Source organism: Oryzias melastigma, linkage group LG5 (genome assembly GCF_002922805.2).
Source record: "Oryzias melastigma strain HK-1 linkage group LG5, ASM292280v2, whole genome shotgun sequence".
NCBI classification, from domain to species: domain Eukaryota; kingdom Metazoa; phylum Chordata; class Actinopteri; order Beloniformes; family Adrianichthyidae; genus Oryzias; species Oryzias melastigma.
In genome coordinates, this window is record NC_050516.1 from 28,516,070 (window position 1) to 28,534,531 (window position 18,462).

Here is an 18,462-nt window from a genome sequence, read left to right on the forward strand (position 1 = left end):
TTTTTATTTGTTTTATGTACAGCACTTTGAGCTGTTTTTTAACTGGAAAGGTGCTATACAAATAAAATTAATTTGAATTTGAATTTGAATTTAAATACTGCAGTCAGTTCTGAAGTTTTTTCTTGGCTGCACGGACCCAGAGGAAAGGTAAAGGTTGTTTATTCTCCAAAGGGTCCCTGATCACGGCCGCATCTGCAGCAGCGCCCCGCGCTCTAGCTGCATAATAGCTAATGGGACTTCATTAAATACTGCGACGTTTAGCTTTGGATTCACATAAAATACCTGAATCAATCCAGCGATCTGCATCTTGACTGCACCTATAACGCGTCGCCAACATAAATCTCTTTCAGTTTTAGAGCTGGTCGCACGTAAACATGCGCTAAAAACATTAGCATTAGCAAGTTACCTTTGAAGTTTGCTATGTAGGACGACAAATACAATTTAAAATCTTTTTGGATTTTTATTTTGGGATATTTTACTAGAAAAACAAACAATGGACCTAACATAATTTATAGTAACTCTTGTTAGCTCCAAAAGACACCTTTTAAAGTCCAAATACTCCGCTATTTCCACATAAACAACAGCCCACGGCTCCAACCGGAAATGACTGAACAGTCAAAGGCTGAATGCGGAAGTAGGTCGTGCATTGAGTTTTTCTTCATCAGAAGAAAAAAATCCTGACAGGGATTCTTGTTTTCAGAGCGTTTCTGCATCAAACTGTTTCTTCTCACCCTCTTTGACCCACAATGACCTGATTCTGCAGAATCCTCCCCCTCAAAAAAAAAAAAAAAACAAAAAAAAAAAACAGAAGAGATGAGGGTGGGACAGATTCAAACAATTATTCTACTAAATAATCATTTCAGGAATCATGATCAGGATTTAAATAGTTTATTTCTGATGTTCCTGAATGAGCTGGTAAAGCAGCTTTTCTCCATCAGGAACTTGAAATATTAACAACACTTTCTCTTTTAGATTCAACCAGGAGCTCATGTCAGGAAAAAAAACATCTTCTGTTTTTTCTGAGCTGCCTGGTTTACGAACAGGTTCAGCTCAGAAAACAAAGACAAGGTTTTCCTGAAGGTTAGAAGATTCTCTTTCGATCCAAAAACAAACTGGCTTTTATCTACTTATCAAGCTTCACATCCCGAAGACTCCTCTGTTCCACAGAATGAAAACACTAACAACTATGTTGTTAGTGTTTTCATTCTGTTCCTCAGAATGAAAACACTAACAACATAGTTGTCAAAGTGACTGGCTCAGAACCGAGTCAAGGTTTCAGGACCAACCAGGATGGGCTCTACATAAACATGTCATCATAGTCCGGGGGGGGCAGGTGGCCCGGATCCGGCCTAGGAAGCAAAAACACAAAAAATGTTTCTGATGGTTGATTTTCGGACGCAGTTTGGGACATAAAAACAAAAGAGAACAATATAAATCAGAACACGATCAGAACCATGTAGAACAACAAAAACTTTTGCAGAGCATCAAGATATACTTGATGCTAGAGTTTTTCAAGATATCCTTCATTTACATCAATTACGTGTAAAAAATCTCTAGAAAAAAATTACACCATTTTCTAAAAACAGAATTTACAACAAGTTTGACTGATCAGAATCATTCCATAAATTATGAAAATCCACATAAATGTGTTTCTGAGCATTTTCTGAAGTTAAAGCCCAGAAGGCCGGAGTTCATTTTGCTGCTGCAACAACCATCAATCCACACATGAGAACATGAGGGCTTTCCTCACCCTGGTCTGTGTCGTCCGACGGGCCCAAACGGGTCGAAGCGAGCACCTGGGGGCACGGCTCCTGGGGGCAAAATGTCTGGGATGCCGCTGGAGGGATCAAAGCCAGAGCGGGGACGCCCTGATCTCAGGGGGTCCACGATCATCCCACCGCCACCTCGAGATCTGAAGTCATGAGGACATAGGTCACGGTTTCAAAAATGAGAATTCTCTTCACACAAACATCATGTGATCACTAAATGCTGACACAGCAGGTTTTTCTTCAGAGTTTCGGCATTTAAGGTCAAAGCATCTGAGGCTTGTGTAATCCAGCACCCGAAATCCTTGGATTAGGACAAACTCGGGGCGAAGCTCACAAACACATCTGGAAGTTTTTACAGTAGGAAAGAACACCCACCCAAACGGATCTAGATCTGCTCCCCCAGCGGCAAAAGGTGGAACTACGGTATCAGGCCTGAAAAAAAACAAAAGCAAAAAACAAACACGCTTCTAAATGTATGAAGGTCAATGAACAAACAATGGCATTCAGAGGTGATCAAACAACCTGAAGAATAAATTTCAATTCTTCAAATCAGCATCAAGCCAGGATTCCCTTTTAAATTCTATTTTAAGTTCTCTGTATTTTATGTTTCACTGTGTTTTCATTGTTTCATTGTTCAGCAAAGCATTTTGTGTTATTGAGGTAAAGTGTTCCATAAATAAAGTACAATTTGAATAAATAAAAACAAAAACATCATGAAGTAAATACGTTAAATGTCTGTCGGGTTTTGCTATTCCCTAAAAACCAAAGAAGATAATTTATTCTGTGGAGGGATAAACATAAAATAAAACTATTTTAAAGGTATTTTCCCAAAATCCCCATAACTTTCATCACTGGCTTTAAGTTTGTTTTTAACTCTATCACACCGGCCACGTTTGCCCTTTAAAATCTGCTGGAATTACTTTGACCATGTTAACGGTTGAAAAAGTACAATATGTTGAACATTTATTTGTCTAAAAGTGCTTTAAAAACAGAAAATCTGCCATTAATATCTGAAACTGCCCCAGTGTGTCTACATTTCCACATCCATCCCATCGCACTGTGATAAACATGAGGAACCAGACGGTAAATCAAAGTAAGTGGAATCAAACAAACTGAGGATTTGCGTTTTCCAACCATGGATGCTGCGTTCCCGTACTGGGATGTCTGCTGGGAATGTGTAGAGGGTCGTGTTCTTCTCTCCTCCTCCTTCCTTCTGCCTCGTCTTCCTCCTCCCGCAGACTCTTCCTCCCTGCTTTCTTCTCCGTCAGCTTTTCTCGAGGAGGGAGCAGCTGAGCCTTCACCTTCTCTGACAAACTCTCTCCATTTATGAAAACCCTTTAGAAAACACAGAGACTTAAATCAGTCAAACACTTAATAAATGATCTGTTTCATTGGTTCTGCTTTAGTTAGGTTAGGTTTGGGGTTAGTTACTTATACACTCAGAACTCATCTGCGCTCCTGACCTTTGAGTCCGCCTGATAAAAACAGGTGGAACTGCTAAGGGGGCGTTTTTTTTTTTAGGTTAAATCTCACACTGACCTGTCAAAAGTGTCCAGATGATCTGCGTTCACATGATCCTTGACGTTTACGGTTAGGTCAGCCACCTGCTGCGTGCTGCAGTTCTTAACACAGAAATCAAATCGTCAACCCCTTGTTACATGATCTCTTCTTTAGAAGACTTAGATTCAGCTTTGATCTGACGTCTGCAGTACTTCTGAACAACCAATTCAGCTTTAGAAAGACAAAGCTACACGACTTTTTGACATTCTGAGTTCTTGTTCTGTTTACTTGTTCCATTCATGAGGAGAATATCGACACATTAAACATGTTACAACATAAGTCCACACATCTACAAGACTGGAAAGGAGTAGTAAGAAAAATAATGGTGGAATTTTATTTCTGCCCCTATATTAAAATTTAAAGAAAGAAAAAAACAGACAATCCTAGTGTTATGTATTGAGGGTATAAGCTTTGACCCTAAGTTGTTGCCTTATGATATACAAAGATGGACTTGTGCATGCACTGGATAGAGAATTAGACCCGCATGTGTGGAGCAGAACTCCGCTTTCTTTCTTATAAATAGTTTGAATAAAAGCTTGTTTTTTCAAGACTTTTTCTGAACTTTCTGTTGGGAATTCCAAACTTTTACCCCGACAAAAGAAGAATAGGTTTGCTCTAAAGCAGTGTTTTTCAACCAGTGTGCCCACGGCACACTAGTGTGTTTTGACAGATGTTCAGGTGTGCCATGAGAAATTATTCATTTTCACTAATGTAAAAATATTTTCTATACCAGGAGATCAGCTCTGTTTTCATCCAAACAGACCCTGATAAAACACTGAATAGTAGGAATATGAAAGACCATAAAATATATTTTTTTAATTTGTAATTATTTGATTCCAATAAAGACTTTTTGAAAAGAATGACGGTCCTGCGATTTTTGGCACAGCTAGCTGTTTTTTGGAAAAGTTCCACCTCTTCAACTGTCTCTGCCAATCATTCTTGGAGGTTTAATCATGTCATCATTCTGACCTATCAGAAGTTGTTTACATTCTCACTTTTTTGTTGCGTCTCGGCTCATAAAGTCTCACAGTTTCAACAAAAATAACAGCTAAAGCTCGTGTTTAGCGGTGTAGCTTCCTGTTTGATCTGGTGTCAGAACGTGGAAAAACTGAACAAAAAAAATGAAAGTCCCCCAGTCCCCCACATTTTCCTGTGGACAGCCTTTGTTTGTTTGTTTTTTCGTTTGTTTTTTCAAACGAACGAACGATAGATAGAGTACTTTATTAATCCCAAACGAACTTGCAAAAATTCATCCATTGCTCCAAACACACACACAAGCAGGTTCAAAGTAAATAAAGCAAGAACAGCTATAGACAGGTTAGATTAAAAGCATTAAAATTATGGAGCTGTTAAAAAGCAATTAAAAGTGTTAAAATTATTGTACGAATAAATAAATAACTAAAAATAGTTAGTCGTGCAGACTAACTCTTGCCCCCCCCAGCTGCATTGAAAAGTCTTATTGCGCTCGGTGCGAAGGACTAAGCCTTTCAGTGGAGCATGGCAGAGAGCGCAGGCGGTTGCTGAAGACGCTCCTTTGGGCGGCGAACACTCCATGTAGAGGGTGACCAGTGTTCCTCATTATGCTCTCCAGCTTGGTCAGCATCCTCCGCTCAGCCACCACCTCTGCCGTCTCCATGTTTCAACCCACCACACAGCCCGTCCTCTTGATCAGGCAATTTAGTTTTTTTAAGTCCTTTATGTTTGCAACGCCCCCCCAACACACCACAGCATAAAACAAAGCACTGAAAATAACGGACGGACAAAACATAAAAAGGAGTTCCGAGCAGATGTTAAAAGAGGCGAGTCTTTTTAAAAAGTATAGCCTGCTCTGCCCCTTCCTGTAGATCAGGGGTCTCAAACTCGCGGCCCGTGGGCTATCTGCAGCCCGCGGGATGATGATTTGCGGCCCGCGTCTTCATATGAAAGATTGATGTTAGTGCGGCCCACAAGGCTGATATGAATGACAGTTGTTGTGTTCAGAGCTGAACGAACCAATCACGGTGAGGTATATGACTCTGGACGCGGGATATCGGCGGTCTGTCCAGTACCTCTGTCTATCATTCATTCATTCCTCCAATCAGCTGGGCGGAGGAGGAGCCATGAAGCACCAAACGCGATTCGCGTGACAAATTCGCGCATCCCGCGCAGTGTATTTGCTGCACGCGTCTTGTAAAAAAAAAAAAAAAAAAAAAAAGGTGTTTCTGAGCTACGATCTCCGTCTGTGGATGTCTCTCTCAGAATGAATACACATATGATGTCGAGGAATACGTTTTTTGACGTGCTGACTGTTCCTATTAAATCAGAGCTCCCCAAGCTCCGAGCCACAAACCTGTAGCCCGCCCTCTTTCACCGCGCGGCGATCAGCTGCTCCCGCCTGTCAAATATGTGATCCTGAGCTTGGCTCGCACCTGCGCGTTAGTGTCTGGGAATTTTAAGGTTCACACACCGGCTGTGTCGGCGCGCATTCCAGTCCATGTAAACGCGAGTAGAAGTCCGATATTCTGCTACGCGCGTTTGAATAGAACCCCCATGAAAAGCGGCCTCCGAATGCGCACTGATGCAGCCGGCGCGCACGAGCACCCCACACCTCCAATGAATGGAAGACACATAGATCAGATTTATTACTGTGAGGAGTTCTACAAAAATCTACAATAAATGAAATCCTTCAAAGGTTTTCTGGGTACCGGGGCTTCTCTCTCACTCTGAAGGAGGATCTGTTAATACAGACATTTCAAACTGAATAAAAATAAAGAGTTTTCTCTAGTTAGTCAGTCAATATGTGGTTTCTTCAGTTGTCTGTATCTGTTGTATGGCATTATTATTATTTTAATTTATTACTGATTTATGGAAGTATTTAGTTCCATCAGACTCTGAATTTTTTTTTAACACCTGAATTTTAATCCTGAATTTGTTTAACCTCTGAATTTTTATTCTGAATTTTCTTAACCTAGGAATTTTTTATTCTGAATTTTCATTGTGATTTTTTATTCTGAATTTTCTTAACCTCTGAATTTTTAATCCTGAATTTTTTTAACCTCTGAATTTTTATTCTGAATTTTCATTGTGAATTTTTATTCTGAATTTTCTTAACCTCTGAATTTTTATTCAAAATTTTTATTGTGATTTTTTATTCTGAATTTTCTTAACCTCTGAATTTTTATTCTGAATTTTTACTGTGATTTTTTATTTTGAATTTTCTTAACCTCTGAATTTTTATCCAAAATTTTTATTGTGATTTTTTATTCTGAATTTTCTTAACCTCTGAATTTTTATTCTAAATTTTTACTGTGATTTTTTTATTCTGAATTTTCTTAACCTCTGAATTTTTATTCTAAATTTTTATTCTGAATTTGTATTCTGAATTTTTTTAACCTCAGAATTTTTTTTTTTAATTTTTTAACCTCAAATTTTTTTTCTGAATTTTTTTAACCCCTGAATTCTTTTGAATTTTCTTAACCTGTGAATTTTTATTGTAATTTTTTATTCTGAATTATCTTAACCTATGAATTTTTATTCTAAATTTTTATTCTGAATTTGTATTCTGAATTTTCTTAACCTCAGAATTTTTTTCTGAATTTTTTTAACCTCAAATTTTTTTTCTGAATTTTTTAACCTCTGATTTTTTTTCTGAATTTTTTTCAACCTTTGCTTTTTAAACAGCAAAATTTTATGCTTCCAAAAACATTTTCTATCTGTAAAAAATCAGTGTTTCTAAATTCGAGACTTAAAATTTCGATGGGTCAGGGCTTTTTAATTAATTATTTAATATATTTATTTATTTTATTCATTATTTTGTGTTAAAAACAAAGATATTTGAGAACATTGGAATGTTTTATCAGCGCTTTTCTTGTACAAAATCCTGATGCGGCCCGGCCTCACCCAGACTCTGCCTCCAGTGGCCCCCGGCTGAATTGAGTTCGAGACCCCTGCTGTAGATGCAGTCCATGTTTGCAGACCAGTTCAGGCTCTTGTCCAGCAGGATTCCCAGGTATTTGTAGCTACCTCCACCTCTGCTCCATCAATGATTATGGGCTGAACCGCAGCAGGTGCTCGACGAAAGTCCAGCACCATCTCTTTAGTCTTGGTGGTATTCAGGTGGAGGCAGTTCCACTGGCTCCATTGAACAAAGTCCTCCACCAGCTGCCTGTACTCCCTCTCCTCACCCTCCTTGATGCATGCCACAATAGCAGTGTTGTCAGAGAACTTCTGCATGTGACATGTATCAGAGATGTAGTGGAAGTCAGTGGTGTAAAGGGTGAAGAGGAGAGGGGAGAGCACGGTTCCTTGAGGGGCTCCTGTGCTGCCAGTCAGCATGGAGGAGCTGCAACTCCCCATCCTGACAAACTGTGGCCTGTTTGTCAGGTAGTCTGTAATCCATGAGACCAGCTGGGAGTTTACACCAAAGGAGAGGAGTTTCTGCTGTAGAAGGAGGGGCTGGATGGTATTAAAAGCACTGGAAAAGTAAAAAAAGAGCATTCTGACAGCGCAGCCTCCCCCGTCCAGGTAGGAGAGAGCCCGGTGTAAAAGATATAGAACGGCGTCCTCCACTCCCACCTTTGGCTGGTAGGCGAACTGGAGAGGGTCACTATCACGCTGCACCTGTGGTCCCAGGAGCTGCAGGACCAGCTGCTCCAGCGTCTTCATGATGTGAAAGGTGAGGGCAACCGGCCGGTAGTCATTCAGCTCGTTGGGGTGACTCTTCTTAGGCACAGGAACAATGCAGGATGTCTTCCACAGTGATGGGACCCTCCCCAACTGCAGGCTCAGGTTGTAAACCTGCTGTAGGGGGCCCCCCAGTTCAGCAGCGCAGGCCTTTGGGAGCCGAGGTGACACTTGGTCCGGGCCTGCTGCCTTCCTGGGGTGGAGCCATTTCAGCTCTCTGTTCACTTGATCCGCAGTGATGGGAGAGGAGAGCGACCTGGGACCTGGAGACTGAAGCAGGCAAAGAGGAGGCAGGAAAATGGTGAACAGAGGCAGGATGGATGGGAAGGCTGGAGGGGTGCTGCAGCAGAGGAGGGCTGGTGACAAGGGGGGCAGCTTGGGGGGAGCTGAATCGGTTAAAGAAGGTGTTAAGCTCCTTAGCTCTGTCCTGACTCCCACATGCTGTACTGTCCTCCTTTTTTCTGCAGCCAGTCATAATCTTCATGCTGTTCCACACCTCCCGCAAGTTGTTTTCCTTCAGCTTCTTCTCTAGCTTCCTTCCATATGCCTCTTTGGCCTCCTTCATCCAGGCTTTAAGTTCATGTTGCGCCTTCCTCATCTCCTCCCGATCCTTCTGTCTGAAAGCCTTCTTCTTCCTGTTCAGAACTGCCTTAACTTCACAGGTGACCCAGGGTTTATTGTTAGAGAAGCATCTGACAGTTCTGACAGGAACCACCATGTCCATGCAGAAGTTAAGATAGTCTGTCGTGCAGCCCACAGCCCCTTCAATGTCATCTCCATGAGATCCGACCAGTACACTCCAGTCAGTGCTCTGGAGGCAGCCTCTGATAGCCTCCTCAGCTCCAGCAGACCATCTCCTGACCTGTCTGGTGGTGGCTAATTGTCTCTTTACCAAAGGGGTGTAGTTGGGCTGCAGGTGAATTAGGTTGTGGTCAGATTTCCCAAGGGGTGGGAGTGGGGTGGCTGAATATGCGTCCAGAGTGTTAGCATACAGAAGGTCAATTGTTTTGTTCAATCTTGTGGGGCAGTGAATGTATTGATGGAACGTAGGTAGAGTAGCATCCAGGGGAACGTGGTTAAAATCACCAGATATAATGACGAACGCCTCTGGGTGCTTGTGTTGTAGTTCTGTGGTTGCATCCAGAGACACCTGTGCCTCCGCCCTCGGAGTAAACACAAAGCGCGATGACGTGTGAAAACTCACGTGGGACATAGTAGGGTCTGATGCTCACCGCTAGCAGCTCCACATTGCGATCGCAAATCACCTTTTTGACGGTCTGATGATTTGGATGACACCATCGTCTGTTGGCGTACAGGATGAGGCCACCACCTTTGCTTTTCCCGCTGGTACTTGGGTCGCGGTCCGCTCTTACGGTGATAAAACCGGGCAGATCCACGTTAGCGTCCGGTCCATAGCTGGTTACCCACGTCTTGGTGAAGATGATGAGGCTGCTTTCCGTGTAACACCGTTCTATTTTGATCAGTCCGATAACCTCGTCTGTCTTGTTGGACAGAGCATTGACATTTCCCATAATTATGGAGGGGACAGATGGTTTGAAACGTCACCAGTTAGCCGCCTTAGCCATCAGCCGCGCTTTGTGTTTGCGACCGGCTCGGCACCCACGGTACTTCCGTACAAGCTCAGATGGAATTACTTGATGGATTCCAGGATGTTTATATTTCATGAGCACCAACATCTCTTGTCGAGAGTACACAAGTCTACTAAAGTTGGCTGTCATTAGTAGAAAAGAGGAAAAAAAGAACATTCACACACCACAGAGCAACAGACGTGCAGCTTTGCTCGCACAGGCGCAATTCAATGTTCAATGATTCAATGATTATTTCAGAATCCCACCAGCTCTTACAACCCTGATCAAGGCCTACTTTCAGGATATCCAGCTCTGCATGACAACAGCAGAGTACACTGCAGCATGGCAACACCTGGAAGTGGGAATCATGGCTGGCTGTACCCTCTCTCCACTGGCATTTACCCTGGCTGTAGAAGTCATCGTACGAGCTTCTCAATGGGTGGTTGGCGAACACCGAATAAGACCTGGGCTGAGGCTTCCACCGGATAGGGCCTACATGGATGACCTCACTACACTAACTACAACCAAGGCTTGCACAGTACGGCTGTTAGGAAAGCTTCAGAAGAACATCGAGCTAGCTTGGATGAAGATAAAACCGAGCAAGTCCAGAAGTATCTGCATCGTCAGGGGGAAGCTGTCAGACCACCGCTTCCACATTGGCGAGGAACCCATCCCAACGATCTCAGAGAAACCTGTGAAGAGCCTGGGCCACTGGTATAATGCCTCTCTCAAGGATAAAGAGCAGGTGGAGCAGCTGAGAAAGGACATAGCCAGTGGCCTTGAGAATATCGACAGAACCCTCCTTCCTGGAAAACTGAAACTCTGGTGCATGCAATACGGCCTTCTCCCACGCCTGCTCTGGCCGTTAACTCTGTATGAAGTGCCGCTCTCAAAGGTGGAAAAGTTGAAGAGACTGATCAATGCCTATGCCAGAAAGTGTCTTGGCCTTCCCAGGTGCCTCAGCACTATTGGGGATTTTAGGACTTCCAATTTCCAGTTTGGTAGAAGAGTACAGGTGTCCCAAGGTCAGGTTGGAGATGACACAGAGATAGCATCCACCAACCTGCGACCAGACCTTGTACTGTGGTCATCCTCGCATAAGCTTGCCTACATTATAGACCTTACAGTACCGTGGGAGGGTGCAGTAGAGGAGGCCTACGAACGGAAGAGGATGAGGTACGTCAACCTTGCAGCAGACACCAAAGAACAAGGCTGGTGTGTGAAGGTTCACCCAGTGGAAGTAGGTTGTAGGGGATTTGTGGCCTCCTCAACTTCCAGGCTTCTCAGGGAGATGGGGGTGTGAGGGAAGGTTCAGAGGCAGGCAATTAAAGATCTCTCCAGGGCTGCTGGGAAGGGGAGTCAGTGGCTGTGGATTAAGAGGAAAGACCTGACCTGGGCCTCCAAATGTCTGGTGGCGGATGGGGGTGAACCTGGGACGCTGGGATTCACTGCTGAACCCTCTGGAGGTGTCGTGGGCCTATCAGCAAACATCTAAGAAGGAGGGCGCCCATTTGAAAACCCCAAAGGATGTCACCATTCATTTGCCTGCCACAGTGTCTTATCTGTGCCATTATTCAGGGATAGTAAAAATCTAATCCAACACAACAGATCTACGGCAATGTGTGTGCTTTTTTTTATTTGATTCACAAAAATGGGAGCATTTGGGTGACGTCACAGCAGTGTAGTGCACGCGTGCTGCGCTGGCTCGCGCAGCGAGTCCATTGAGAGTCTCAGATGCAAGTGAGAAGTCTGTTCAGTGGTATTTAAAAGAATGTCCAGAACAAGTAAGCAGCTGGAACATTTTTCTTTTTGAAAACACAACTAGATCCATTGAAGTTTGTCACTGCACTCGCGCTGATCCTCAAATGAGACTTCTGCATCGTATTCAGGCTGCCAGCTGCAGAAATGTGGCTACAGCTGAAGCAATTAGGAAATCTTGGTTATTGATTTTACAGAGGAGATGCACGATTAACTGTGACGCTGTGGGATCTCTCGTGGCACCTGCTGTGCTGTACTCGGACAGACACTTTAGAAGCGCATTTAATTAGAAAAAGTCCATTTCCATTACAGTTTTGCAAAAAATGTTCATCCATTTCAATATGCCCCCAAAACCAGCTCCTCTAAGCGCAAAAACTTTTTTCGAAAAACGCGCTTTTTTTTTGTTGTTTTTTTTTAGAAATTGTGTTTCTATTAAAGATAACTAATTAGCAAAAATCTAATTTGCGAAATTTCAGAGTTAATGTGAAAGCAGCTGGGGTTTGGAGGAAATAAAGGGAGGGGGCGGGTTCACTCAGGCATTTGAGGAGCGCAGTTCCACTAATAAGTAAAGAATTGACCAAAAACAACTTTTGTGGAGTGTTTTCTTCTATTGTTTTTGTTGTTAACCACAAAATAAAGAATCTTTAAACAGGTAAAGTCTTGGTGTCTTCATGCGGGAAAGAGAGAAGGGGACGCTTCATTCTGTTATTGATTATCTTGTTATAGTGAGAAAACGATGAAAAAATAATAATAATAATAAAGTGGGATAGGCCGTTTTTTGGCTTCAGTAATAATGAACATATATTTCTAAGATGTTTTAATTTTTTAATTCTTTGTAAAGGCAAGTGTGATTTCAAAAAATTGCATCACAATGATATTCAATTTTTGAGTAGCTCACAACTGAGTTGTGCTATTTTTAGAAGAGACCTGCGGGCGACTTCTGTGGTGCTTGAGGACAACCTGGCGCCCGCGGGCACCGTGTTGGTGACCCCTGCTCTAAAACAATAAAAAAAGGGTAAAATGTTGACATGAAACTTAAAAACTGGCCATTGTGTTTTTTAAATTCTAGTTTTGCTGGTGTCGTCACAAACTTAAGGTTTGCAGCAGTTTTATTTTTATATTCTGGCAGACTGTGTCCATCTCCACCCACACATGTCCTGAACGACCTCCCCCATGCCTACCATCAGGTTGAATATCAGAGCAGAGTCCACAGCAATGGCTTTCAGCAGCACCTTAGCATCTGAGTCCACAGCTTCATAGCGCAGACTGTACAGCTCCTTGTTACTGCTCCAGTCTGCAGGCAGCAGCTCTGACTTCCGGTCACCACTGCAGGGCTGGGGGACATATTAATTTGTAAATTACAAATTGCATTGTCATTTGAATTATGACATCAAAAACCCATGACAATTTACAATGCATTTGATTTTGATTTTATTCAATATTTTATTTTAAAACTTGTGATATTGAGTTGTATTTTTTTTATATTGAATTGTAAATTACAAAATGAATTATAATTTTGCAAGCCTGAATTGAATATTGAATTGCAAATTGAAAAATGAATTCTCAAATTGCATGATGAATTTACAAATTGAATTGTGAAATGAAAAATGCATAAAACTTTGAATTATGACCTAAAAAACTTCCATACCCCTCTGCTAAACATGACTTGACACCTTTCACAGAAACTCGTTTTTTTTGTTGTAAAACCACATGGCACGTGCCAGCTGTACGAGGATAAAAAGTACAGTATTCATGCAGATGTTTTTAGAAGGTCAAAGCGGTGACTGAGACGGAGGAAGATGCAACTCAGCGTAGATGTAATTTACTCTGAATCATCTTCAGAAGAGTTTCACTTTCCATTCTCCGCTGAAAGCTGATTATAGAGCAGAGATACATTTACACCAGAGCTAACTGAGGATTTACATTAAAACTGTAACTACGTGGTCAGCATTACACCAGACTAAGATCTTAAATGTAACAAACTGAATAATAATTAAATTGATTCATTTCGTATCTTAAATGTGTTTAAATGTCATCAGGATTTGCTGTTGTCATCCCGTCTGGTTCTGCTAAAGTTAGCTAGTTCGACCCACCTCGTCTCCGGACCCGATGCACCTGTATCCGCTTTTGATCATTTCCCAGTGAACGAAACACACGAGGGCGTCCTGAGGAGACGTCAGGCTACCTGCCACACAGGTGTACAACACCTCCAAGCCTGCCATGTTTTCTCACACATCAATACAGCAGAGAAACCCAGAACAGAAAAGGAAAATCGCAGAGCTGTCAGTTCCAAAACAACCGCAGCGACTTCCGGCTGGGAGTTTCAAAGTAAAAGCATATGGCTTTGTAATGAATGGAAAAAGGCAGAAAATACAAATAAAACAAACTCCAATTAATCAAGTCACAACTCAGTGATAGTATAATATAAATACGAACATTGATAAGCTACTTTGACGCAAAAACTTAAAGTTGATTGAATTAACTCTTTTCAGCAGGGGCCCATTTCAAGAAGCAGGTTTTGAGTTCAAACCTGAACTCAGAGTCCACGGACTCAAAATTTGCAAACTTAGAGTTTTCGGTTTCAGAAGAGCTGCAAAGAGTTGATTCAATCAACTCTGAGTAGTTGGAATCAGATGCGAGCGTCGCAACCACAAAAAGCCCTGATCAATGGAGCAAAGACAGCCATGGGGACACCATGGCAACGAGAACAAACACCTTTAGAGCTTCATACTTTACTGAGACAGAAATTGATGAGTTCCTACAAGCATATGCGACTACGAGCACATTTTCATCGAGAGGATCAACACAGCTGCAGTAAAACAGAGAGAAAATATCTGCAGAGTTAATGCGTACATCTACATTTGAATCATTTCAGTTCAGGATAAGAACTAAATCATGTCTGGAAGGTCATTTTGTCACTTGTTTAGGAATGGTTTTTGATCTGTCAATAATTTAACCAGTAATCTCCGTAATCACATGAATGACCTTTTTTTATGACCTCCCCCTTCCACATACACACACACAGACACACACAAATATCACTGCACGCAAAAAGAAACACTGTAGCTGCCTGGAATATGTTAAAATAAGTATTTATTCAATTTTAATTCTCAAGAATTATATAATATTCATTGCAATGGAAGGCTGCTCAAGCCATCATACTAACATTTGGTTTGGCTCCTGCAGCGCGGTAGATGTTTTGACAGACATCTCCAGTGTTTGAGGTTTAAAGATTTACATAGTTAAGGGTTTAAAAAGAGGGAAAAAACTTGGTTTTATTAATAATGAGTCCCTGGAAAACAGTATCGCTAAAATAAAATGAATTAGGAAATCCAGACAATCGACTCGTGTCCTCCAAATCCTCTACCGACTTAAATAACATTCCCTCTGGATCAATCCAGCCTCCACTCTACATGATCCTCTATGAATGGACGTGATGTTTTGGTTTCTGCGTGGTGGAAATGCGACGTCTCTAATGTGAATGTTCTCTAAATGTAAATGAGGAAGTTCTATTTGAACATCTTTCACTTGAAGAAGGGGCGGAGACCGCAGGAACTCTGAGTTTCCTGAAGGAAACCTGCTCCAGACCAGGTTACGTTCACAGACTCAGTTGCCATAGTGATTGATTCTGAGTTCAGCTTAACCCGCTTCTTGAAACGGATTTGGTTTCCCCCACTTTCACGGGTTTAAGTTACCTCTGTTTCTGAAACCAGAAACTCACAGTTTTTCTGAATTTGGAATTCACAAACTCAGACTTTCAACAAAACCTGCTTCTTGAAACGGGCTCCTGTTCTGAAACCGAAAACTCTAAGTTTGCGAATTTTGAGTCAGAGAACTCTGAGTCCGGTATCGAACTTTAAATTTTTTTACCCTGCTTCTTGAAACGGGCCGCTGCTAATATTTGAGATGATTATATCTTAAAACAAATGTATTTTTTTTCTCACAATACAAATTTAAACTGGTTTAAGTATTTAATGCTTGTTGTCAAAATTATTATTTCTTTTTACCTTTCAAAATCAAAAGTAGCCTTGACCTCTATTTATGTATCTCTCCAAAATATTTTTGAGAGTAAGAATTAACGGTCAGCTCATATGCAAACACATCTGAAAACATATATGTTTCTAATTATCCTTACACTAAAACAAAAAAAATAAATAAATATTTGATAAGTATTTAAATTAACTAGAAAAATTGCATTACCTCCGATAATGCATGTGTGAATGCATTATCGCGTTGTGTAAAGTTGTGTAGTTGTGTAAAGTTGTGTTAAATTTGTGTAACTTGTGTAATTGTAATAATGTGTATTAAAAGCATGAATTTCCTGAACATGCTGGATGTGTAAAATTGCATAAAATGCCAAATTTGCTTAAAATTTGCACAAATTTGTGTAAAGTTGTGTTAAATTGTGTAATTTTGTGTAACTTGCATGAATTTTAATAATGCTGGAAGTACAAGCATGAATTTCTGGACATGCTGAATGTTTTAAATTGCTTAAATTGCATAAAGTGTGTAATTTGCAGGAATTTGTAAAAAAAAATCCTATTAGTTATAATGGGGCTGAAAAAACGCACAAATTGTGTAACTACGCAAAAACTGTAATTTCACACAATAAATGAGTGTGTGTGTGTGTGTATGTGGGGGGGGGGGTAGATTTTCTTTAATTGTGATTATTCAAGGTAAATCCAACTTTTAGATCACTTCAAAACATGACAGATAAACGCTTTTTAACTTTTGTGTTGGCTGATCAGATGAAATACGGATTAAATTGTCCATTTTGTGACTTCAGTACGTTTTACGATTATTATTATTATTATATTGTAATGGTTTTCCCTTAAAATCAATCCTACCCGTTGCTCAAGCTTTGAAAATGTCCGTGTGTTTGTAAAGATTTTCCTGACAGGAGCTGGTAGACTGGATTTCCCAGCATGCACCTCGAGCGCAGTGTCGGGAGCTTCCTCGTGAAGATGGCGGCTCCCTTGACAGTCCTAATCATTGTAGCCGTGACGGTACGCGCCGTTCTGTTCCGGTCCAGTTTGGCGGAGCTGGTTTCAGAGAGGGTGGAGGTGGTGTCGCCGATCACAGCCTGGAAAAGAGGTGAGCGGTCGCCCGGCCGGCGGGGATCCGGAACACATCGGTTACAGCCCCGCGCGTTCGCTGCCTGCGGGAAACCGGTTCAGCCGCAAAAACTACCGAAAAAATCCTGAAGAGGTTTGGAAAAAGACAGGCAGAAATGCCCGTCTGAACGCCAAACGGAGTCAGATTCTTATTCGGTTATTGGTCCAAAAACAGACGAACTGAAGGAACTCATCAGTGGAAGGATTTTTATTGGTTTTATTTAAAGGTAATATCTATGCCGGAGCTGTAACGCGTTACCTTACTTTGGCATTAAATTAAAGTTACTTCAACGTAACGAGAGGAGTAACGGGAATCTGAGACGGTTCTGGAGAACAGAGGAGCTGCTGGGCTCTCCTCTGGTAAACAACTTGTTGGTAAACCTTCCCAGAGTCAGGGTTCATCCCAACGCAGCAGGAAATGAGCGCAGACGAGACTTCTTTACTGACATGGAGGCGGCGGAAATTGATAAGTTCCTTCAAGCATATGTGACTATAGGAGCACATTTTCTGCAAGAAAAGCAACACAGCTACAGCGGTAGAACAGAAAGAGAAAATATCTGCAGTTATTTGAATGATTTCTAATAATGAATAAATAATGTCAAGAAGGTTATTTTGTCACTTGTTGAGGAAGGAATGGTTTTTGATCTGTTACTAATTTAACCAGTAATCTCTGTAATCGCATGAAAGACCAGTTTTGGTAACCCCACATACACACACAGATATCACTGCACGCTAAAAAGAAACTGTAGCTGCCTGGCATATGTTAAAAAAGCATTTATTTAATTTTAATTCTCAAGACTTAAAAAATATTCGCCGAATTCTTTTTTTCAAGCGTAAAAACAATTTCGAACTTGCAAACTCTGCAGTGGGAAGCAGTGTTGCTGACAACCGAACTAATGTTTGACGCAAGTACTGGACGGTAGATGAGTTCAGAGCCTTTCCCGGTGTTTGACATTCCATAATTTCTATTGTTAAGGGTTTAAAATAAGGAAAAGAAAACGGTATTTTTTAATAGCAAGTCCCTGGAAAAACTCACTATTTATAATATCGCTGAAATAAAAATGAATTGGGAAACTGCAGTCAGTCGACTCGTGTCCTCCAAATCCTCTACCGACGTAAATAACATTTCCTCTGGATTAATCAGCCTCCTCTCTACATGATCCTCTATGAATGAACATGTCATTCTGGTTTCTGAGTGGTGAAAACGTGACGTCTCTAATGTGAATGTTCTCTAAATGTTCATGAGGAACTCATATTTGAACATCTTTCACTTTAAAAAGGGGCGGAGACCGCAGAGAACTCTAAGTTTCCTGAAGGAAACCTGCTACCGACCAGGTTTCGTTCACAGACTCAGTTACCATAGTGATTGATTCTGAGTTCAGATTAACCCGCTTCTTGGAACGAGCTTGGTTTCGCCCACTTTCCCGGGTTTGAGTTATCTCTCTTTCTGGAACCGAAAACTCAGAGTTTTACTGAATTTGGAGTTCACAAACTCAGAGTTCCAACAAAACCTGCTTCTTGGAATGGGCCCCAGGAGGCTGAACCGACTCTGAAGACAGAACCTAGTAGACGCAGAAAAAACTAATTTAAGAACAGTTTTGAGGAAAGAGGAGTAAATGAGACACAAGGAAACAGTTTTTGTTTCTGTGAAACATTAAGGAAGAAAACGGGTAAAAATGACAAAAGTCGGAGGCCTAGAACAGAAAAATGTTTCCATCCTCCAACACTTAAAGACCCATTCAGGTCCATGTCTTACTAACTACAATTCAAAAAATAGGATGGCAACTTATTTTTATGCTACTGCAACTATTATGATAAACATACTTTTTTCTATAACTTAAACATAAAGAAAAAGGAAAAAATAGCTGTAAAAAAATAAATGGTTTATGCTGGAGATTTGCATGACAGCCTTTCATGATAAAAGACACCCTGTGCCAGATTTGATTATCTTAATGCAGCAAATGTAGGAATGTAGCCACGAGGGGGCCCAAGCCAGGGTCTCATTGTGCC

The 18,462-nt window shown here is 41.4% G+C and overlaps 2 protein-coding genes across 3 annotated transcripts in view; one reads left to right on the top strand and one right to left on the bottom strand.

The window, feature by feature from the left end:
- Window positions 1-18,462, top strand: part of prdm2b (PR domain containing 2, with ZNF domain b) — a 75,539-nt gene that overhangs the window by 36,374 nt on the left and 20,703 nt on the right. The gene's annotated exons all lie outside the window — the stretch shown is intronic.
- Window positions 873-13,885, bottom strand: psmf1 (proteasome inhibitor subunit 1). Of its 2 annotated transcripts, none has more exons than XM_024261578.1 (7): window positions 13,432-13,885; window positions 12,520-12,672; window positions 3,309-3,391; window positions 2,883-3,104; window positions 2,145-2,201; window positions 1,751-1,912; window positions 873-1,349 (listed from the first exon to the last, which is right to left on the bottom strand). In XM_024261578.1, exons 1-7 carry the CDS (start codon window positions 13,558-13,560, stop codon window positions 1,298-1,300), a joined length of 858 nt encoding a protein of 285 aa, XP_024117346.1. In that variant the 5' UTR covers window positions 13,561-13,885; the 3' UTR covers window positions 873-1,297. The 2 variants fall into 2 exon arrangements, with proteins under 2 accessions (XP_024117346.1, XP_024117347.1); XM_024261579.1 differs by having other exon boundaries at window positions 2,904-3,104; window positions 13,432-13,669.

Coding starts and splice junctions, on each gene's coding strand:
- psmf1 (XM_024261578.1), bottom strand. CDS start 13,560: ATGGCAGGCTTGGAGGTGTTGTACACCTGTGTGGCAGGTAGCCTGACG. Junction 3,105..3,308: donor CATCTGGACACTTTTGACAG/GTCAGTGTGAGA, acceptor TGTTTTCTAAAG/GGTTTTCATAAATGGAGAGA. Junction 1,350..1,750: donor GTCGGACGACACAGACCAGG/GTGAGGAAAGCC, acceptor TTTGCTTCCTAG/GCCGGATCCGGGCCACCTGC.